General features: G+C 42.2%; 1 protein-coding gene across 2 annotated transcripts in view; it reads right to left on the bottom strand.

Moving 5' to 3' along the window:
- CRMP1 (collapsin response mediator protein 1) overlaps positions 1 to 24,426 on the bottom strand; it is a 67,184-nt gene that overhangs the window by 31,092 nt on the left and 11,666 nt on the right. For both annotated transcript variants that reach the window (XM_006128209.4, XM_006128210.5), the window contains exons 2-4: positions 11,746 to 11,834; positions 7,822 to 8,006; positions 4,027 to 4,191 (exon numbers count right to left, since the gene is read on the bottom strand). In XM_006128209.4, coding sequence (XP_006128271.1) covers positions 4,027 to 4,191; positions 7,822 to 8,006; positions 11,746 to 11,834 — 439 coding nt within the window. The remainder of the gene's footprint in view (positions 1 to 4,026; positions 4,192 to 7,821; positions 8,007 to 11,745; positions 11,835 to 24,426) is intronic.

Below are 24,426 nucleotides of genomic sequence, written 5' to 3'. Positions count from 1 at the left end.
TCAAAAGTTAAAAAACTCCAGGATACACATTGCATGAAGAAAGAAATCATGAACTGATTAGCAGTGTTACGTCACCATGCTCAGCAAAGGGGGCTTAGAAAGAAACTCCAAGAGAAACTTGTGTTCAATCACTGTCTTCAATTTTGTGCAAGTTCCATGGGGACATTTGAGACCTGATCCTGTGAGGCACTGAGCAACAGAGGATACCCTTAGCTCTAATAGAAGTCAATGTTGTCAATAGTTGACAACACCTAACAGAATTAGACCTTTGTTAGAATCAGATCGTCTTTCCTACTTCTCTGGCTCTCACATACAAGCCTGGGTATTGCTAATAATTATGACTCAAACCATTTCCCATTACATAGTCTCAAATTACTCAATATTTTCCCACTTTAGAGGCTTTAATTTTGACTATATCTTCATTGTGGCCACTACTTTCAGCTTCAGGATTATTGTTGTGTCTTATCCCAACCCAATCACTGTCATCACTTCGTAACCTAGCACACATGTTCCTGGAGAGGTCTAAAGTTAAAGCTCTGGGTTTTTTCCCTCCACAAACCCAGACAATTTCTCAAATGTCAGCTGGATCCTTCATCCAGCTTTCTGCACAAGTGGCCATTCATACACAAAGCAGTGGGAGAAATGTCATCGCTGCCCCAATTTATGCCAAAACTAACCCTGGCATTTCTGTCAGACCAAAGAGATACTGGAAGCTTGCCAAGGCGGAACTAATAGCCATTTCTTATCCACAGAAACCCAGTGATCGGTAATTAATTATTATTCAATGTGAACATTCTCTGGATAGATAGGCTGAAAGATATACCACTAACCAAGTAATGCAAATTTCTCTGTTGCTACTTTCTTTTTACTCTTTTAGAGTCATTGGCATTAGTATGGGTTTTGATCCCGTTGAAGTCAGTGTATCCACTGAAGTCAATACCACACAATTTTTGCAGCTAAAAATGGATATGGCTTAAGCTGCATTTTTCATTTAGAGGTCTGCCTGTATATCAATGCTTAGATTCCATGGAGTAGGTTGGTAATGTGGCACCCATCTGGCTATATGGCCATAGAGAATGAGATACCCTCCCTCCGCTGCTGTACATGACTTAATGAATGGAACTATATGGATTTGCACACCCTGAGGATCTAGCACATTGTCTGTACACCTGACTATTTAAACAAAGACTTTTTAAATGTGCCTGACCCCTTCTCTCCAGCCAGTGAGACCCAGCAATTCCTATCCAATACGTTATAAAACTACCATTGAAGTCATGCCTATGAAATCCTAAAGATGGCAAAACAAGATAGTTAAAGAAATGAGTGGATCCTCTTGGCCAGTATGGTACTTTCCTAAGTGATTTCTTTACATCATATGCAAGAGCCAAATAGACTCATGGGTTATGCAGATTGGCTTCTGAAACGGTTGCAAGTCAGAGGAAGTTGCCTGCACATTTATGAAGTTACTCCTGAAAAATTTTAAACCTCTCTAAAGCCAATACCTATGAGCATTCTATTGATTTAGAACTGATTCATTGTCCAGCTGTGACAGAGGAATCTCATCAGAGCTCTGAGAGCTCCCAGGCCATTCCTCCTGAGAGCGTGCCAGACAAACGCTGAGCTGAACGGCGATAACTCAGCATTGCTTCTTAACTAACCTGGGATCACTTTGTCAAGCCATGTAAAATAATTAATAAGGTCTAGATAGATCCTCAGATGATGTCCATGTTACATCATGACAATTAATACCAGCTGAGGATCTGGCCTAGATGTTTCCAGTTTTTAGCAGATATTATATATTGATTTTAAAGCTCCTGCCATGTTGAAAAAAGGATCATGTTTTATTCATGCTTTATTAAGCTTCTTTACCTCCATGTCTCCTATCACACTTGAGTAATTCACTCTGACTACCCAAAGACACACTAGAGAATCAGTAAGCTTAAGGTGACCTCTTCGTGCTATACCTCTCTAACATGCCACTTTGGACCCCATAATACATTCTGCTTTCTGGATAGATTTTTCCTTCCTCTGAAAAGTGACTGCCAGGTCATATTTGTAAAGCAAACTCAAATTTTTATACTGCATGCAAACTATTAATCCAGTTGTCCACACCAGGCTCTTAATGTAAGTCCTCAGGCACATTGTAGGGTGCGGTATCACCTGTGAACAAGTTCTATAAAATATTTACAGCTAACCTTTGATACAAGCTGCAGTACATTTGCTTGCTATTAAATCCAGCTGAAACTAGATTTGCATCCACATGATCAAATATGACAGCAAGAGCATAGGGCTGATTTGGTACGACCCACCATGGCAGATGCTGTCAGCCTGTGAAGTCACCCCTGTTATAAAAAGCATTGAAACATTAGCTACAATTTGCCCAAAATGTACATAATCCTACAAATTAAAGACTTTAAAGGGTGATAGGATATTTTATGTCTTAAAATCTGGTTACATGTCTGGTGCACAGTTATAGTAGTGTTGCTCAGGTTGAATGCTCCTATATTGCACCATCTGTGATGTTTTTCACTGAAAAACTGACTATACAATAAACAAGTTCTGCTTTGTTGGTATAGAGTCCTATTTAAATAGAGCATCTCAGACATGGTCCATCACAATATTCTACACAGGACATTGCATGTATGCTTTTGACTTTCTCATACACTTGAGTAATCGTATATAGTCCAGATTACAGTTTTAGAAATAAATACCTAATTAGTACACATGATTCTGAGTTCACATGTTCAAATGGATAACAAACTATGTAAATGTGTGTGTTTGTGGAACAACTAAGGCACCTAGCCCAAGATTTTGTTTTTAAACTGTCTAAAGGTAGACTGACCTGAATAATAAGTGACCTGGTTTTCGTAAGTATTGGGTTTCCACTATCTTCCATAACCTTTAGTGGCAGCTGCTAAGTGGTTAGCAGTTCTGAAAATCAGGCCACTATTTCGGAAGCCTAAATGTGGCTGTAAAATCCTAAATATAGGCTCTAAATTTTGAAAATCATGACCTTAATTTTAAAAATGTTGCCATATATTTTCAAATCTCATGTCAAAGCAGATAAAGGACCATGTGGCACTGTTTTTCAATGATGTATAGCTTATGTATAGCTGTCCAAGCACTCAAGGTTGGTGTCCTAATTTTGTTCTCCTAATTGAAGGCATGTCTTGCTCTTTGTGTGGTTAATTCCAGCTGTCTGCCATTTTTATCAGATAATATTTTACCTATATTCATCTGGATTCTCTTCATTTGTGCTGGTGTAACCCACACACCTTCTGGGTGTGGTGCACTGTCCCATCTAGCGGCACTCAGACCACTCAGAGAGAATAATGAGTCTGTTCTAAAGCCTTAGCTGAGAGGCAGATGGTTTTCAGCACATGTGGTAGAGGCTCAGGCACTATGCTCCAGGGATCCCAGGTTCAATTCTGCCTATTGCCGTCACACTGGCATAACTCTATTGCAGGGGTGGGGATCCTTTTTTGGGTTAAGGTCCGCTAACATACAGAAAAATCAGTTGGGGCCACACACAGATGAGAAGCAAAACAAACAAACAAAACAGCCCCCGACTGAGGAGGAAACATTCTCTACATTTCCCTTCTACACCAGAGTCTTGGGGAGCCCAGGCTAGTAGATTTTGTGTGCTCCAGACCGATGGAGGGGTGACAAGGGAGGGGGAACTGGAGCACCAGCATGGGCTCCCAGTACTGGAGTGGGAGAGTCCTGAGCCTCAGGGACTGGATCCAGGCAAGTCTGGGGCCACATCCGGCCCCTGGGCCTTAGGTGCCCCACTCCTGCTCTACTGCCTCTAATGGAGTTACTCCTGATTAATAGCAGTGCCTGGAGCTTCAGGCCCACTTTACACAAGGGTAAATTAATACAAAAGTTCACAACAGTGGAGATTCATTGTCAGTGTATTTAATACCTATGTGCCTCTTTTGCGGAAAATAACAGGACTATCTGGAGTACTTCAAAAAGGAGGATTTTCATATCTCTGAAAAAAGATAAAACATTTTCATAACTAACCTTTATCTTGCACCAAGATATCCAGCTCTTCTCGGATCCCATCATACCAACTAGTGATATCCACATGGAGCGAGTAGTCACAACAGGATTTGGTGTCAGCTGCCTCGTGCCACTTTTCAAATGAGGTCAATAAACTCGCTCCAGGTTCAGGGAGCACATGATCAACTGAAAGGAAGATGAAGCATCTATTATACAAACTGCACATATTTCATGTTCTGGAGTTTCAGTTGACCCTACAACAAAGAAGGATTTTTTATTAGCAGAGTTTAAATTGCAGGATGTGGGCCAGATACAAATCTCTCAAGTATTCCAACTTTTGCAGAATATTCCACAGTGAAACTGAATCTGGCAGCCTGTTTTAGTACACCATCAAGTTTCCCAGACATGAGCAAGATCTAAGCACCCTTTAGTTTAAGGAAAGCACACTGAGTTGGTACCTAGGAGATCATGGATTCAGGTCTCTATGGACTACCATTTACATTCCTATGCATTTCATAACTCCTATTATAGACCAAGGCCTTATACCAGAGTTCTCAAAATTCCAGGCTGCAGACCAGTTCCAGTTGAAGCAATTGTGTGATCTGGCCTGGGCTGGGGGAGGGCCTGCCCATTACTGGCCCCCAAGTCCTGCCCCTTCCCATCACCACTCTTCCCTTTCCCTTACATGGCACCCTGTCCTCCAGCACGTGGCTTTGGGGATCACTGTAGCACCAGGCCCCCCCTTGCCAGTAATCCCTACAGCTACGTGCTCAGGGGATGGAGTGCCATGTGGAGGGGCAGAGCGGGGCAATAGCAGGAAGCGGCACGGCTTGGGGACCAGTAGAGGACAGGTCGGAATCAGTGTTCCCTCTAAGCTGCACAGCAGCACAGCTTCACAGGTGATTAATCAGCCCCACCCAGTCAGTCTGCTCAGTGCACTGAGCTTAGAGGGAACAATGGTCAGAATGCACAATCGCAATCAGGCCTGGGCTGGATTTCTCAGTCGCTTCGGCTGGAACTGGCCCATGAGCCAGGAGTTTGAGATCCCTCCCTTATACCGTTCTCTTGGAGGCTGTCATGAATCAGCACACTCTGCTTTATCAATACATTAATGAAGAGCTTTTCAGGCAACATTGGGAACAGAACCTAAGACTCTAATATAGCAGACTCAAGTCTTCATCACTCAGTCATGCAATCTTTTAGACTGTGTGCGCTAATGACTGGAGCTAATCATGCATGCAGAATTTCTCACGTTTTCAGGATTGGGTTCCAGCTGAATAATGAAAACACAGCCAGGTGTGCTTTATCGGAACATATGCAAACCTTATGGTATATTACTGAATTTATATAATTGAGCCTTTTACTGGGCATTTTTTCAATTTTGGAAAAGGAAAAGCTCATTAATACACGTTCCATGCTATTAATAATATGAAGAAATATTTAAACAGTTCTTACGGTCACAGGCCCTCTTCCCCAGGCCGTAGCACTGGCTGCAACATGCAGTGTGGTGCTCCAGCATGGAAGTAAAGGGGCCAGGGTTACAACCTGTCATCACTGTTATTGTGGCAATGGCCCCTTTGAATTGCTGGGTCCGAGAGCAACTGCCTTCTTCCCTGGTTGGTGACCCTGAGCAGGATATTCTAGTAGGAGGTTCCTGACTGATAAACTCTTCCTCTGTGCATCAGATTGCAGAGCAAAACTCACCTTTTCTGCCTAAATTTGCTTGGCCCTGAACTATTATGGGGGCAGATCTTCATTACGGGTAATTTGTCAAAGTTGCCTTGTGCTTTCCCCTTAAGTTTTGCTCCCCTGGAGTTAGGAGTGGTTGGTGGCTTTTTGGCCATGACAGTTATTCAAAGCAAAGCATGAGGCCCCCCTTGCTCTGGTCTCATATCTGACTTCTGAAACCACTATTTTCTTATCTTTCAAATTCCTCCAGTGTCTGATATTAGACTGTAAATACAACAACAGTTTATTAGAATTGTTGCTTTGGATTTTTACTGACTGTATACATTGATCAATAAAATCAATGATACCAAGTATAGTAGTTCTCATGCTTGTTATGTGAGAGAAATCCAGGACACACTAGGCTTGACATAAATAACTTTCCAATCAGGCCCACTAAGAAATAAGGAATGTTGAAAGGATAGAATCATAGAATACTAGGACAGGAAGGAACCTCGAGAGGTCATCGAGTCCAGTCCCCTGCCCTCATGGCAGGACCAAATACTGTCTAGACCATCCCTGATAGACATTTATCTAACCTACTCTTAAGTATCTCCACAGAATGAGATTCCACAACCTCCCTGGGCAATTTATTCCAGTGTTTGACTACCCTGACAGTTAGGAACTTTTTCCTAATGTCCAACCTAAACCTCCCTTGCTGCAGTTTAAGCCCATTGCTTCTTGTTCTATCCTCAGAGGCCAAGATGAACAAGTTTTCTTCCTCCTCCTTATGACACCCTTTTAAATATCTGAAAACTGCTATCATGTCCCCCCTCAATCTTCTCTTTTCTAAACTAAACAAACCTAATTCCTTCAGCCTTCCCTCATAGGTCATGTTTTCTAGACCTTTAATCATTCTTGTTGCTCTTCTCTGGACCCTCTCCAATTTCTCCACATCTTTCTTGAAATGCGGTGCCCAGAACTGAACACAATACTCCAATTGAGTCCTAACCAGCGCAAAGTAGAGCAGAAGAATGACTTCTCATGTCTTGCTCACAACACACGTGTTAATGCATCCCAGAATCATGTTTGCTTTCTTTGCAACAGCATCACACTGCTGACTCATTTTCAACGTGTGGTCCACTATAACCTCTAGATCCCTTTCTGCCGTACTCCTTCCCAGACAGTCGCTTCCCATTCTGTATGTATGAAACTGATTGTTCCTTCCTAAGAGGAGCACTTTGCATTTGTCTTTATTAAACTTCATCCTATTTACCTCAGACCATTTCTCCAATTTGTCCAGGTCATTTTGAATTATGACCCTATCCTGCAGATTAGTCGCAACCCCTCCCAGCTTGGTATAATCTGCAAACTTAATAAGCGTACTTTCTATACCAATATCTAAATCGTTGATGAAGATATTGAACAGAGCCGGTCCCAAAACAGACCCCTGCGGAACCCCACTTGTTATGCCTTTCCAGCAGGATTGTGAACCATTAATAACTACTCTCTGAGTACGGTTATCCAGCCAGTTATGCACCCACCTTATAGTAGCCCCATCTAAGTTGTATTTACCTAGTTTATTGATAAGAATAAGAGACCGTATCAAACGCCTTACTAAAGTCTAGGTATACCGCATCCACCACTTCTCCCTTATCCACAAGACTCGTTATCCTATTAAAGAAAGCTATCCAATTGGTTAAGTTGTAAATAAGGGCTTGACAAGAAATATGCTGAAGTTAGGAAGTCTGTGCTAACTAACACAAACAGCAGCTACGCCCTTACACTAGGGACAATTGACAAGTTAAACTTCAAATGTACAGATCAGGTACCCACACGAATTGAACATGGACAGAGCAAAGGAAGAGCTTTTCCTGTGTAACTTTGGATGTGTAGTAGACCCTATACTCACCCTCTACACTTGAGTCTCATTAACTCAGTGTGGCTTTGATGTTTGCCATCTAAAGGAAATAGTGACAAAATCTGGAATCAAAATGAATACCACAAGGCCCAGAAATTGATCTGATCTCAAATGAGTCCTGAGAATAGTTATATGGAATTTTTACAACTAAATCCAGTGAACATCATGCAAATTGAAGTTCCACTCCAGGCCAGAACAGATTTGAGAGGTGAGAGTGATTTAGCACTTACTGATCATAGTGGTACCGCCTGCTAGAGCTGCTTTTGTGCCTTGATAGAAGTCATCAACAGCAGTCATTCCTTGGTAGGGCTTTTGTAGGTTAGTATTGATGTCAATTCCCCCAGGGATAACCATACGCCCATTAGCCTCAATGGTCTTTACTCCACCAGGAACAATCAAATTCTCTCCTATTTGTCTAAACAGAAGGAAAACATAGGCAAATTCCTCAACAAAAGCTAAATTAAGAAGTAATTAAGGTTGAGAGTTCATAGACACGCTTTTTAATTATTATTATTATTATTCTTAATAATAAAGTTCAACTATGTTATAGGAATGTTGCAATTACTGTATCTCAAAACCATTCATTATAAACCCATGAAATTCAGAATTAAGGTTGACTAAAAGGAAATTCAATGCATGTTAAGGTATGAAAATACATAGTTAGGACACCAAAACAAGACCCAATCACTGTTTCTTCAAACTTCACGATAGTTAACATTCCATGTTGTGCAGAGGCTATATTTGAATATTGATGAATTAGGATCATTTTCCCTCTTATAATTCTTTGTAATTGAAAGCTTCTTCTTCAATAGAAATTCATCTTGTAGTGACATGATGCAAAAGCTTTTAGTGTTTCTGGACTTAATTTAGATTAAAACGGATTTTTAAAAATCCACTAGATTTCAAAAATTGTTAACTCCTGATGGAATCACTACATGGCAAAGTTAAGGTGCCTCAGATAGCACAACACTGCATTCCCACACCTCAGCTTGCTTGGATTTGGTTTTTTGGTAAACATTAACTGTGAACTTCCTGGGTTTATAATGCTTTTTTTTAGAATAATTAACCACATTCCTATACTACAATTTTCCCTAAAATACTGAATCATACTTTAACTCTCTTCCAATATAGTTTTTCTGTGGGATAAGATAATATTTACATGCATATATACAGATACACTCCAGACATATACAGAACCTGAATTTATTGTACCCAACATTGAAATGCAATAGTCATGTAGGAAGTGAAACATAGCAACTATTAAATGGCCTGTAGCAACAATTTAGTGTGGAAATAAATATAATTATTAATTATATCCAGTGGAAACTTCTACAGGTTGGACCTCTCTGGTCCGGCACCCTCAAGACCTGACCAGAGAGTCCTGGTTTAGGGAGGTACAACCTGTAGTAATTGCTCCATCTGGAATTTGGCCAAAGAAGCAGAGTAAAACAATAACCACAAGAGATCAAGAGCTCATTTTTACATCTCCATCAAATGAGGACTCCCTATCCAACAGCACAGTGTCCTGTATGGCTGTGGGGAACAGGGCTTGGTTCTAGGCTACAGGGAAGAGCACCAACTGATGAATTAATCACACTGCTTCCTGCAGTACCTGGAATTTTGCTGGAGGTTTCCATTTCAAGTATTAACTAAGCATTCATCTGAAGATGTGGATTGTACCCATGAAAGCTCATGATACCATCTATATTTTGTTAGGTGCTGCTAGACTATGCGCTGTTTATTAAACTTAGCCAATGAGATCTGATGCATACAGCTTGAGACCATACAGCTGCACATGTAATGCCCAACAGTCATCCAAACGTTGCATTATACAGAGTGGCATGTTGTAACCTGTTTACGACTCTGATACCATAGGTAATTATAGGGTGACAAACAAGTAGTACTGATGCATGAATGCAAGCAGACCAGCATATCAGGTTGTACAAAAAAAGGAATTAAGATGCTTCAGTATTCTTCAAATTTGAATTGCAAAGTACTCAACTAATGAAAATAGGGGAAAGATTATCATCTTGTTTAAATCAGCAGTTTGCCATTGTTTTCAGTGGAACTAAGTCAATTTACACCAAAGGACCGTTTGTGCCTCATTATAATCAGAGCCACATTGCTTTCTTTATGCAGTGTTTGTGCGGCAAGGGGGTCTGAGAATGGAAAAAAGAATTAAGATCCATCTCTTAATTCTACTTTGAAACAAGAGTAACATTCAAAGACTACTCTAATACATGTAAAAACTGTGAACAATAAGAAAACTAAAAAAATAAATAAAGCTGTTTTTATTTCCACCATCCACTATCATCTTTTTTAGACGCTGATTCAACAGAGCACTTAAGTACATGCTTTGCTAAATAAGGATGGACTTTAGGATGTACTTAAAGTTAAGCACTAAAACATGTTCTTAAGTCCTGCTAAAGTCCAAGGGTGTTAAGCATATGTAGAAGTGCTTTGCTGAATCAGGGCCTGAACCATTCTCCGTACATGGCAGAGCAACAGTTTCCTCAAAACTGCAGCAGGCCATCATATTGAAGTGAATGGGAATTAGGTGCCTAAGTCCTGATTTTTAGCATTACGATCCACAAAACACCTTTGCATGGTTGCTGCCTAGCCCTGTACATTTTGTCCACACAGCCTCACTCTTAAGCAACCTTTTTTTAGGCCTCCACATGTATATTACTGCCTCACAATAGGCACCCAGAATCCTATCTCTCTCCTAAGCCCCAATGTGATTCAGAGACCAGGCATGACTAGGGTTTGGCTGCGCAGGACATGCATAGGGGCCTGATCCAGTAAGTGGCGTCCATGCATGCCTACATAATCAGGTCCTTCGGACAAGTTCACACAGAACAGCTGTGGGAGCAAGGCCTTCCTTGAAATCATTAGCCTTGTCGCTTAAGTACTCCATTGAGGATGTGGAAGACAATTGATACAATTCCTCCCTCCTCCTGAGGGGAGAAGGGATATGAACAGGAATCTGTCACCTCTTAGTCGAATGCCCTAGGCACATGGCAATAGGATCATTCTAACTAAGGGTTGGGCACTAAGTGACCTGTGAACCAGATGCAGTTTGCCAAGTGTAGCTCCTGGCAGGATGTGGGTGAATATTGTACTTGTGTGCCCACAAGTACAGCTGCTTGCACCTCCCATTAGTTCCGGATAGCTGTTCCCGAACAATGGGAGTGGCGGGAAGCAATGTACCGGTCCACTCCACTTCCTGCATTTCCCATTGGCCAGGAATGGTGATCTTCAGCCAATGGGAGGTGTAGGCTGCTGTACTTACAGTCAGGTAAGTTATAAAGTGCTGACGGCCCATCAGAGGCTAAACCTGATGAACCTTGTCCAGCCTGTGAGCTGTTTATTGCCCACCCCTCTTCTAATTCATTCTAAGGTCCAAGTCTAATTAAATAATGGAACTCTAAAATATAAGTGAAACAACTTAAGCAGGAAAGTTTGAGAGAGCTGCACATCCAAATACTACATAACCTCATAGGTGGGGCACCTATCCGAGAGTTCAAATACCTTCTCCCCAAAGGAGTGGGAACATGAATAAGGGTTTCCCACATCCTGGTTGAGAACCCTGCCTGCTGAGCTAAAGGACATAAGGGATATCCTTGTCCATTTTCCTACCCCCCAGCTGTTTTGTCCCACACCCATCTTGGTCAAGCACCCATCTTGGTCAAGCACAGTTTGTAGATGTGCTGTGTTGGTGCAGTGGTTGTATATGTTCATGAGAAACACACCAGGAGTTCCATGTGAGGAAAATGGCACCAATATCAGACAGTGAAACATAGGCATAACAAGGACCCCATAGCACATTGAACCGCTCAACATTCACCCTGGCCTGGAATCTCTTGCACTAGATGTACCTGACAGCTTGGCTGACCTGTGCTACTAGCTGGGCTGCACATGCTTTGGCATAGACCGAGTCCTGTCAGACGTGACTAAGCATGGCCTGGGTGCAAAGAGAATCCTCTACCTGTCTGACACTAGCAAAGATGAAAAGGTGATTGTTATAACAAAGAAATATTCCATTCCAACATACAACATTAACAAGCATCCACAGAGGGGTGTAGGCTGTAGGAGTCAAACCCATTGCCAGGATTAATATGCATGCAAAAATGTTCAGTATGTTAAAAACCAACTTTATAAGTCCATCTTCCAGGTATATGTCTGCATAGAAGGAGTGATCATCATTGATAATTCTTCCACCTTTAATGAGTAGTCGATCACTCTAGGGGGAAAAAGGAAGAAACATTGATGGAGTAAACAAAAATTGAACCAAGTCAAATAGCATAAACCTAACCTTTACACAGCACAATGGACCCATTAATGTCAGAAGTGCAGGGAGCGCTCAGTTTATACTTTCATCCTATTGTGTTGCAATCATGCCACCTGAAACATACATTTTCTGAGTGTTGTGTCTGAATTTTAGACTCATCATTTCCATCATCAAGATGAAAACCACATACCATTTTTTTTAGAAAAAATCCTACCTGTGTCAGTCATAGCACCTTTTATAATTAACTATGAGAATTTCCACCTTACCATAGAATTATTGAACTACAGGGCTGGAAGGAACCTCAGGAAGTCCTCTCATCCAGCCCCCTATGCTGAGACAAGACTGAGTAAACCTGGACCATCCACGACAGTATTTGCCAACCTGTTCTTAAAACTTCCTATGATGGGGATTCCTATATCTATTAGACAATTTTTCCTAATATCTAGCCTAAATTTCCCTTGCTGAAGTTTAAGCCCATCTTTTTTATAATAACCTTTAACTTATTTGAAGACTGTTCTCAAATCCTCCCTCGGTCTTCTTCTCTCAAAACTAAACATACTCAATTTTTATTAACTTTATCTCACAGATGAGGTTTTCTAAAACTTTTAAACTCTAAAACTTTGCTCTCCTGCACTACTTTTCCCTTTAGATTTTCTTCAATGGGACCTTACCTACCTGCTCTCAGAATTTGTTGAAGTTTGCTTTTTAAAGTACATTTTCCTTATTCTGCCACTCTCACTCCTTTCTTTACTTAGAATCATGAAATCTAATGTTTTATGATCACTTTCATGCAAACTACCTTCCACCTTCAGAGTCACAACAAATTCCTCCTGTGGGTCAGAATTAAGTCTAAATTGGCTGTGTCGTCCCACCCGCTCCCCACCCCCACTCACCCACCCCTCGCTTACGTCCTCCACTTACTGGAACACAAAAGTTCCTCCAATGCATTTAAAAAATGTATTGGATATTTTGTTTTGCCATATTACTTGTCCAACAGATGTCTTTTCCAGCTTTAATGCCACCTAGCCCAGATGCTGAGTGGACTGAAATTTGTTATCTGCTGATGGATAGAAAGTGGCCACTGTGAAATGAATTTGGTGGCCACAGTCTAGATCCTAGAAGACAGATGTCACAAATACCAAAACCACCACACAAAGCAGTAATTTTCAGTCTTGTGCCATATCATACTACAACCACTTTATGCCACTATCATACTGTGCAATACAGAAGCCATAAAGGGGAGAGATTCATACCCAGGACAATTCCTTCCATACAACAAAGCAGCACAGACTTAGACATATGGCCCTACAATACCCCCCTAATGTATAGCCCCTGGCATAGGACCAGCCAGGATCCGGCTGGAGTTGAAAATACAGGAAGGGTAATGGGCAGAGAGTCTATACTGCAGCAGTTCTTGATCCCAGAGCAATCTGTTGGCTATATTGGGGAAGCTGCTTTATCTAACAGAAACCCAGTAAGCTAAACTGTAGTAGTTCCCCAGAAAAGCTAAGAATATGCATCTTTCTCTTCACCTTGTCCTGATCTATACATTCTGCAATGTGCCTCATGAGAGACAACACAGAATGTGGTCTCTGGTTGACTGTGTCAACGGATATAGAGACTGAACTACCTTCTCCCTCCAGATTCATTTCAGGGCACACTAATCAGACAATTCATGGAAGTCTGCACTGCTGCCGCCTGCTAAGTATTTATTCTTTGAATGGAACAGTTCTGTCTCCAGGGCTAGATTTAACTGCACTGTCACACAGAACTGCTGCAGGTCTAGCCCTGGCAGGGCTACAGCTAGCCCACACTCGGCTGTGCAGTGTTAGTGCTTGAGAGCTGAGTGGAAGTGACTGGTTTCCCAGTAAATGGACTGGTTTACTGATTTGGTTTGCCTTCACTGCCCAAACTGGGTGATCTGTGTAAAAGGGGAAAAGTGAATTACTTTCTGACAGAGTTAATTCTGGGTACATGTCTTTATATGTGAATTTAGTGTAGAGAAAGGGCTGTAGCAGGGCTATGAAAGGGGATTAAGAGAGGAAAAGAATATCTGTGAAAAAGTAGAAGCCAAATATGGTCTCTGTTCCACACTTCCCTGCCATCTAAGGGTATGTCTACACTACATGCCTCTGGCAACAGAGGCATGTAGTGTAGACATACCCCATGAGTCTTCAAGAGGGCAGAATTATGCCTAATCACACCACCTCAGGAACTATAGCGCACAGGAGCAGCAGAAAGCAAAGCATGCTGAGTGTGTCCCAGATGCACTCCACCATCCCCAGTCCTACCCAAAATTTCAAGGAGCACCAGGAAAGAGAGGCAGCAAGCACCACGTAATCTCTATGGGGAGTTACAGCATGCTCCATTCTCTGTAACCTACCAGTTCTGCAGGTTGATATGAGATGAGAGGGAAGGAGTAAGTTCTGACCCAAATGAGCATTAGTTACACGCATATATCTACAATGGAAGGCTATTTTTGTGACCACTAACTCGGCATATTTGCATTTCCTTTGACCTCAGCTGTAAAAGTAAACTGGTTTTAGTCAGGTTTCTGATTCTGATGTAGAGGCACCACACAGCAGCGTTTGGATTTTGAATGCTGCAGGAAAACATGCTGAGCTCTTACACAGACATTTAAAAGTCATCAATCGGGCATAAGTAAGCCTTATAAAAATCCCAAACTAATGGCTAGTATCCATTAAAAGATGATGAAAGCTGAATTGCTAAAACCCCATGTCAAGCCTTGTGTGTAAATGCTTAGGAACAGTAATTCATGTCTGAGCTGGAAAAAATTATTTTAATTTGTAGTAGTCTAACTCTTAAGGGAGCTCTGTTTACTATAAGAATAATGAGAATCAGTCAGTATTTTGCATACAAGTTTTCAGTGTTGGAGCGGAACAAAGAGTGCCAAATAATTCCCACTGCTCCCAGGGCTCAGATATTCTCATTTCTATGAACATTCAAGGGATCCATTTACCCTGGCAAAAATGTTTGTAGAAAGAACATTTCAAAATCACACACTGGAATATTCAGAGGAACTAGGGATGTAAAATCCCGGTTAATCTGTTAATCAGTTACACCTTACGTTTAACCAGTTAAACAATTAAGTGGGATTCCAGAGGGGAACCGCTACAGCTCTGCTGGAGCAGCCCTCAGTCCATAGGGCTGCAGCGTCTGCTCCCAGCTCCTCCGCATACAGAGTGGCCGCTCCCAGCCCTCTCCCCTGCACACAGGATAGCCAGCTTCTGCTCCCAGCCCTCCGCACGTGGGGGCAGAAAGCTTCCAGCCCTTGAAGGTGGATGGCTACTACTGGGTACTAGTTAACCATAAGCATCACCCATAAGCATCACCGGTAAGGTTAACCAGTTACCAGTCCACATCCCTAACAGGAGCTAAAGTTTAAATTCATGCACTCAAGGAGTCATGAGTCATATACCTCACCCAGCCCAGGAAATAGTAATAAAATCATGTGACTTATCTACCCAATCACAACTGAGCAACACAACTCAGCTTTCAACAACTCATGGATTACCGTATACTGAAATTGGAAAGATATTAGTCAAATTTTGAACAGTGAATAACTTTGAGAAAGCCATAACCTGTTTCTTCCTTAATCAGAAAAAAAGGTTACCGTATTTTCCTGCATATAAGACGACTTTTTATGCTAAAAAACATCCCCCAAAAATCGGGGGTCGTCTTATACGCCGGGTATACAGGCAGTCCCTGACTTGCAGGTATGAACGGGGCTTTTCTCGCCCCGGAGGACACGGACTGCGGGACCTTGCGGGACCTTGCGGTCCCGCCGCCCGTGTACTCCGGGTCGAGAAAAGCTGCTCCGCGTCTCCCTGGTCTACAGACCAGGAAGACATGGAGCAAAGCCGCGGAGGGGCTCCGGCAGCAGGGCAGCCCAGACGCGCCGCGGCTGTCCCGCTGCCGGCGTCCTCAGAGGCTTTGCTCCCAGTGTCCCTGGTCTGCTGGAGACGGTCCCCAGCATACCAGAGGCACCGGGAGCAAAGCCGGGGAAGCGGAGGGGCGCTGGGGCGCTGCTGGTTGGCCTCTTAAGGGGGGGTAGTCTTATACGGCGAGTATAAGACGAAAACCTATGTTTTAACTAGAAAATTAGGGGGTCATCTTATACGCCCAGTCGCCTTATACACCGGAAAATACGGTATATTACTTCAATAAAATATCCATTCTAAATTATATGCTTTGTTCCATTCTGCATCTGCTGATTCTTTTGTTTCTGCTTTTCCAAAAGAGAAATAAGGATTCCCACTTTGACCTGTATTACTCTCCTGGATCCTGAATTTACAAAGATTAAGCACAGGATTATTCACATGCCCAAATTTATGCAAATGCTTGAGTCCCCAATTTAGAAAACATTTAAGCACATGCTTATGTTTCCTCATCCATAAAAATAGGGATTTTACTTGCCTCCTATGTAAAATTCTTTGAAATTCCTTGATGAAAAATGCTACATAAGAGCTAGTTGTTACTATGTCAACCTCGTGGTCAGCAAAGCATGTAATGATGTGCTTGATTTTAAGCACGTACTTAAATCCAGACTGAATTTAAAGTGTTTTTTTTATGTTTAAGAGGCATATTGTTCTGCCTTTCTAGGAAAGATACATCTGATAATTTTCTGAAGAAATAAGTTTTCAATATAATACACAAGGAAAGATCATGTACACAAAAGATTGGTGACTTTTCATGTGATTAAGTATGCGGGGACTCAGGGGTAAAATCAAGGCATTGAACTACAATGAAATATGATCCCTATGGGACCAGTCTCAGATGCTAGTGGCAATGAAAACTTGGAGAGGAATGCAAGGCCCCATCCTAGAATTTGCCTTGCTGATCACCGCTATTTTTCAGGCTCTCTACTGTCAGTAGTAATTGCAGTGTTTTTGAATCAGTGGCCTGAAAGGTAATGATTTATTGTGACTCGTGCTGGTGGTTGTACCTCTTCACCATGGTAATTTACTGCTGTGCTTTCTGACCTGCACAGACCACCATCTTGTGGGCTCTCTCAGCTCATTCCATTTCCTTTTTGAACATTAATATTGTTCTACTACAAAGGGACAGTATCTCACTTATCTGTTGGGGTGGGGAGTGTTACCAACATTTGAAAACACACTGTCTGCTGTTGATAATGGGTCAGCAAAGCTTTCCATGCATCAAGATATTTTGCATTTTTCTTTAAAAACAGGGTAGGGTTAACAATACAAATAACAAATGCAATTTGCCTGAGCTCTTATTAACAGACAGAAAAAGGGCAAAAGTAGAACCCAGAACGAGCAGGCAACGACAATAAAAATTATTTTAGCTCATGATACTATATCTATCTATATCTATATATTTGTTAGTCTTTAAGGTGCCACAGGACTACTCATTTATTTTAAGTAAACTGTATGTAATATAGTAATTTGCAACAAAAAAAACCTAAATGGGTTCCAGTTCTGCCAAACATCTATTCTAACCATATGTGTCACGGTTTATTTTAACATTTCATGTATAGTTTATGAAGGGCTAATAAATGATTAATATATTTTACAGATGTGTCATAGACATGAGCAGCGTGTGCTAGAGAAGGTTCTAAGTGAAGCTTGGTAGAGAGAAGTAATTTCACTTTGCAGAGAATTTGGATATTTTGGAATTTGGTTTCATTCTCCTTCCGAAAGAAAATTAAAATTTCTGATGTTCTCTGTGAAAGGAAACAGTGCCCTAACTTCTAGGCAATCTACCAGATGGATGACAAAATCTGATGATCAAATACTGAGCTGGGATTTTCCCAGCCAGCTGCAGTCATAAGTACATCTATAGAAAGCATTACAGATTGTTACAGAGTTGCAAAAGTCAATGATTATAACCATGGATTATGGCAATCTATAACAACATTTATTAATATCTGTTAGCCCTTTATAAACTATTTATGAATGGAATCTTAAAATAAAGTCTGACCAACATGTGAAATTGCCACTCCTGCTCAGCAAAGTACCACAAACATGCTTATAAAGGTAAACACGCACTGAAGCACTTTTCTGAACCAAGGCCAGAGGAAACAATTAACAATACAGGCTGATCAGGCTGAACATTCACTTTTATGTCACAACCTGCTCCCTCTCCTTTCCTTTCTACCTTGAATCCTGCTCTGCCTGTCTTCATCTGCCTTTGTCCTCTACTGATTACTCTTCTGGGCAGGGAGTGTCTCTTCTTGTATAATGCCTCATATAACAGGGCCTCAATTTTGACTGGGGCTGGCAGGCCCTACCACAATAGAAATAATAAATAATACATTTGATTCTAGGCTCAGGAGGAGATAGCCATGTAAAGTGGGACTGCCACTGGTGAGAAAAGCTTCAAATAGTCGGTTATCTGACACCTGGTTCATGAGCCACAGGTAGCTCTTCAGATTCCAGGGTATGTCAAAGCCCTGCTCAGCCTCAATCTTAGGCAAGCTGAGTCAAATGTTGTTCAACACACATGAGGCAGCCTGGAGCTACCTCGCACATACTGAGTTGGCGAAAGTAAAGTTCAGGCATCCTTCCTCCTTATCAAGGAACAAGGGGAAGACCTGCAAGCATCTGGAAGGTGGAAGGAGCAAGGTGAAGAGGAGATACTGTGATTAAGGGAGACTTCCAGAATGAAAACAAAGTGCTGACCTGAGATTGTACTATTATTAACCTATCTAGAGCTAAATCCTCTCTCAGAGATGTGGAATAGCTCCACTGAAATCAGGGCAAATTACTTTGAATTTACACGGATGATCAAGAGAAGAATTTGATCCTAAGTATTTCTACTTTGCCCATCACTACTATATCATGAAAATACAGTGATAGCAATGTAACCCTGTCACCCCCAACACAGCATGGTGCAAACCTAACAGCAGCACATTGTGCATCACTTCTCTGGTGGCTCCTTGCATGCATAGTGTGCATGACTCTCCAACTCTTCACTGCTGAGCTCCCTGTTGTATATCACACAGCACTTACATACTATGGACAGCCAGCTACTTGTATATGCGTTGCAGCATTTTGCTGGTGATTTTTGCAAATCACAGCCTAGCTTCTCCTGCTATAATCTGCCACTAAAGCCGGAGCTTAGTCTGTGTGACATCACAGCAATTATCATGGCAACAGAAGGAGATGTCACAAAGTCAGTATCATTCGCTGCAGAATCATGCAGGAGGAGGGGCTGTCTGCTCAGAGAAAGCAGGCTGTTATTCAGATACTACTGTCTGCACAGTATCAATAGGCTAGGGAGTGATGCTTTTTGTACAAAGGTCCTTTCTCACAAGCTTAAATATACACAGGTCTTTTTAAGTACAGAAATTTATTTCCATGTACCCACAAATGACAAAATGCCTGGTAGAGATAAGAGATAGGCCTGAATTCACCCCTGACATTGAAAATCTAAACCCAGCTCTCGTCCTGAATTTTGCCAATGCCCCCCTGTAGTTTTAATGGAATAATCTAAAACTCGCTGGATCAGTACATCACCAGGCTTCAAGTTATTGGAAAATCAGATTAAAGTGATATGGCAAGGGGATATAGAAGGAAGTCAAAAGCTATCTGGCTTCATGCCCACTTCTTGTGCTCTGAGCTAGAGATGATCTGCTTTAAAAAAATGTAGACATCAAAATATGAACAAATATTTTGCAATGAAGTTTCTTAGTCTGCTACTGAAATTACTGACGAATTAAGGTACCATCCCCCAACATGAAATGTTGTAATGGGTTATGATGGCTAATTAATATGTCCTATCAAGTGAAAAGAATGCAGCATACATCAGAATGAATTGATACACTTTGTCTACTGTATTCATTCCAACAGTTTCTCTCAATATAAAACCACACCAAGTCCCTACAAAACAGAGGGAGCCTGAGCCATTCTGTGTGTAAGAATCAGTAAGACAGTAAAATGTTTTATTGTCTTCGCAGAAAGTACCTCTAGTATTGTATTTGTACCTTTGTTCCATGCATGGAGCTCCCACTGAAGTGCTATGTCTCCAGAGCAGAATAAACCAATCATCCCTTTTAAATGAACTACAGTTACTTTAAATGGATGAGAACAATAACAATGTAACAAAACCAAATCACGCTAGCACCAGTGAACCAGTCCAGAACCACTTTATTCTTGGCTTCAGTCTCTAGCTCCTGCTCCAAATGCAGCCAGTGCCAATTCATGAAGTCTTTTGAAATCTCCCATCCCATAATATTGTAGGCCCCAAAACTGGCCTTGCCCAAGGCCAAATTCATCTCTTGTGTAATTTTATTTACTTTTAGTAGAGTTACACCAGAAATTAACCTGACTCCCAGTTGCCACAATACTTAAAGTTCCACAGCTGACAATGGAGGATTTACACCCAAATCGGAGGTAACATATGTCCCTTAATATACCTATGTATCTTGCTCTGAACAGTAATCAGAAACTTGTCTTTTAATGTGTGTGATTTAAGAGAGATGAGGTGACTATAATATATATATATAGAGAGAGAGAGAGAGAGAGGTTGATAAATATTAGGCTTCTAACACATGCCTCTTTGCTCCTTTAACATTTCTGAGGCTGAATACTCTGTCACTAAAGATATGTCTACACTTGCATGCTAGTTAGAACTAGGGATGCAAATATAGGTATTTGAAATAGTCAATGAAGCGGGGATTTAAATATCCTGTGCTTCATTAGCATGATCTCGCACTCCGATCAAGAGCTATTTCGAAAGTGAAAGTGCGCACTGGGACGCGTTAGTTCGAACCAAATCAAACTCCTCATTTTTTGAGGAATAACGTTAGTTTGAACCAAGTGGTTTGGTTCGAACTAATGCGTCCTGGTGCGCACTTTCGCTTTTGAAACAGCTGTTGAATGGAGTAATGCACCGGCGAGATCATGCTAATGAAGCGCAGGATTTTTAAATCCCTGCTTCATTGACTATTTCGAATGCCTACATTTGCATCCCTAGTTCAAATTAGGGTGCAAGTATAGACATGCCCTAAGTGTTTAAAAATATCTATGGCTCCTCTGTTTCAGAGGGAATGTACATAGGCTGATAGGCTGATATTTGTGTTTTCTTTGACTAACAGGACATCAACAACCAAACCTGCTTGGATTAATATTTACTAAACTAGGTTTTTAAAGGCTAACTCCCGTTGAAAGCCCCACACCTCCTTTTGCCTTTGGAAAACCTCCCCCTGGAAAATATTTCCCTAATACGTGATTGTCACGTTACTGAATTTTAAGGGGAGCAGCCAGATCACTGCTGCACCAATGGGGGTGGCGGGATATTTTCTCCAAAGAGTGTACAAAGGGGGCCATGTGAGGTGTCACATGAAAGCTTCTGTTCTACTGATTCTGTATGTGCTATTCATGTAATTGTATAAAATCTGTATGTGGAGTTATAAACATGTACTCTGTAGGGATGCTAGAAAATTCTCTGTCTGTGGCTGAGCAATGGGCAAGGAATGCTCAGCCAATGGCTATGCTAATTAGCAAGGAGACAATGAATCTCTAGGCGCAAATACATACCTCAGGAATGTGACTGATACCTGCAAACCAGCATGGGATGCAAGGATAGGTTGTTGGATCATGTGACCGTTACATATCAGGAGAGGTATGTAAGTGCCATGTGGCACCCTCCATTTTGGTCTTCAGATTTGCTCCTGATCCCAGATGCAGCCTTGCAGGGAACAATGAGCTGGAAAGAACCGTGGACCCATCCTGACGTAGGATATATACCAGAGTCTTTTAAGATAGCAGTTTATAGCATCTCTGCTAAGAGCCTGCATCGAAAACTGGGTGATTTCATGCATGTAATGTATTATCTTTTAACAACCTTACTCTCATGCTTTTCTTTCTTTTATTAATAAACCTTTCGATTTTAGATTCTAAAGGATTGGCTCAGTGTGGTCTTGGGGGGTAAGATCCAGAGTGTAAATTGATCAGGACCTGTGGCTGATTTCTTGGGAGCAGAAGAACCTGTTTGGGGTAGGTGAGATTGGGTTCTATATCCCCTCACTTGTGTGCTAGGCCCGGGGCTGATTGGGGCACAGGAAGAGCTGGGGTGTCAGAAGGGTTTTGCTCGTGAGGCTTCTGGATGGCCAGATTGGAAGCTGAAGTGCTTGGTGTGACTGGTTTATGGCCTATTTGGGAAGGTCTCCAGTCTGGGGCTGTAAGGAGCCCCGAGTCTGAGCAATTCGCCCTAAGCAAACGCCTTCAGCCGTGTCCAGACCCAACCCGGTCCATCACAGTGATATACAAAAGAGCTTTTTTGTGAACATGCTCAGTTTTAACCCTGGATAAAGAAGTTTTGGTTGTTTCAGGGCACTTACACGAAGATTTCAAAATATTAGCAGCAAATGAAGGAAGTCATCCTTCTAATGCATGTTTCCTTCTGGAAAGGATCAAAGAAGGGTTCTAAATGGGACTCCACAAAGAATTATCTTTTCTAAACTTTAAAATATCTCAGCTTTTAAAGGGCATTCTTCTTTCTTTTGAATCTTTATGCCCATGTTATATTGCCTCTCAGCATTTTAAGGGTTAAGATCAAGTGTTTTATCTTCATAGGAAGTCATATTTTAGTTAGTGGGAACAAGGAATTGGCTAAGAAACTGGATTGTAACTCATTTATATCTGTGAGGCATTATTTCTGCTACCCTAATAGACTCACCTGCCCACAAGTTTTTAAGCCTATTCTTTTAACAAATTTATTCTTCTATAAATAATTCACTTAGGAGGGATTTTGTCAAATGTAGCAATGCCAAAGCTTGGTGCACAGCCAAGTTGTTCATTCATGTTTATGAGTTTAAAAAATCTGATGTTCCTTTGGTTTCCCTTTTGGGGACTGTGACCGTATCTAGGGTGGAGGTACAACCCCCCCCTTGGGACTGACCCCCTACTGCTTACCCTACCCCCGCACCCAGGTGTAACCCTTGTCCAATGTCTTGCAGTAGGAGTGACCTAGGCGCTGGAGGGAAAGTACAATGCTCTCCTTGACGGAGGAGGAGAGGGGGGCCTGAGCCCATCCACACTCACGGGGCCCCAGCTCAGGGCCCTAAGGACACGGATCTTCCGTGATCCAGTCCGGCTGACGGGGCGTCTTGCCAAAACGTGTCAGCCCACCAACCATTCCTGGTTCTGCCCTGGGCTACTTCCTCTCCCCTCGCCCATCCCTGCCCCGGGGTCTGCCCTCCCCCCCCGGCTCATCTCCCCCCTGGTCGACAGGGTGCTTCTAGGGTGGCCGTTGGTCAGGAGCGCCAGCTTCCTGGAGCCGTGCCACTTGCGCCACTCCTTCCTCCTTCCCTGCTCCTACTTGAGCGACAGAATTTGCAAATGCCTGCTCCCACTTCCCTCTCTCCCCCTCTCAGCCATGGCATGGTCGTTTTCAAACGCCCCGCCACTTCCACCCCTCCCCGGGGCGGGGCCCGCCCTTTCGGACGTCCAGGGGAAGGGGCCACCGTGCACGTCCTCCCTCCCCTTGGCAATGCTCTCGGCGCCGCTCGCCACGACATCCAAGCGCGTCAGCTGTGCAGCGGCGCGGGAGCACCCGGCACACCACTGAGGCCCCCCGTCTGCAGCCCCGAACAGACCTTGCTCGCTGGGGGCTTCAGTGCGGGGCGGGAGCGTCCCGTCACAGGGACCTAGTTTTTTATTCATCTAGCTAATTTCATTCTTTTATCATGGTCTCAAACACTATAAAGAACAAACCTTATACATTTCTTCACAATAAATGCCATCTTTTCATTGCTTTAACAATAACAATACTGTAGGCACCTCACATTTCTTACTCTAGCAAAACAATACACATATCAATGGAAGTGTCACCTGAGTATGGACTGGAGGATGCAGTGCTAAGTGTGTTCCACAGGGTTTCATTATATTTGCCTTCTGGGATATAAATTTCCATTATGGCAATTAAAATTAATCTCAAAAGGCTAGTCCCAGAAACGGCTTGTCCCAGAGAGGGGGAAATAACAGCAATCCAGCACTGCTAGATCATGTTGTAAACCACAAAATCACAGATCAGATTTACTGATGCTCTTTTTGGAAGCATGCATCAAGCCCGAAGGACAAATTTGGCCCTGGTGTGGAGTTGCACCAGCTCCGAATTAGACTCGCAATATGATGGCTGTTCAATGGCCATTCTGGAAAAGAAATTAGCAACTCATGACCACAGAAATAAAAAGTATTCCATTAGATACTCAGGTTTGCCCCACTGAGGGCTTTGGAGAGCCAGTGAATTTGAACAGGATTCTGTGTAGTAAGTAGAACATTGGGCATTGTGAGAAGTTATGAAATTGTTAGCATAGATACAGCCTTACATTTCTGGAACATGGTGCTGTGGGCACTGGAACTGAATTAAATGTATTGTTGGGTGTTCACATATTGCTGGCATTTTGGACTATGGTGTCTTACAATTTCCCTGACCAGCTTTATAGGTACTAAATACAAACAGGAAGAAGATACCAGTGAGGAAAAGGAATCATTTAAGTTAAGCAAGAGTATGGACACAAAAACAAATGGATATAAATTGGCCATCAACAAGTTTA

This window comes from Pelodiscus sinensis, chromosome 4 (assembly GCF_052426305.1).
Source record: "Pelodiscus sinensis isolate ZL-2025 chromosome 4, ASM5242630v1, whole genome shotgun sequence".
Classification (NCBI taxonomy): Eukaryota; Metazoa; Chordata; order Testudines; family Trionychidae; genus Pelodiscus; species Pelodiscus sinensis.
The sequence above is the reverse complement of the archived record's forward strand: the minus strand, read 5'-3'. Positions and strand labels throughout refer to the sequence as shown.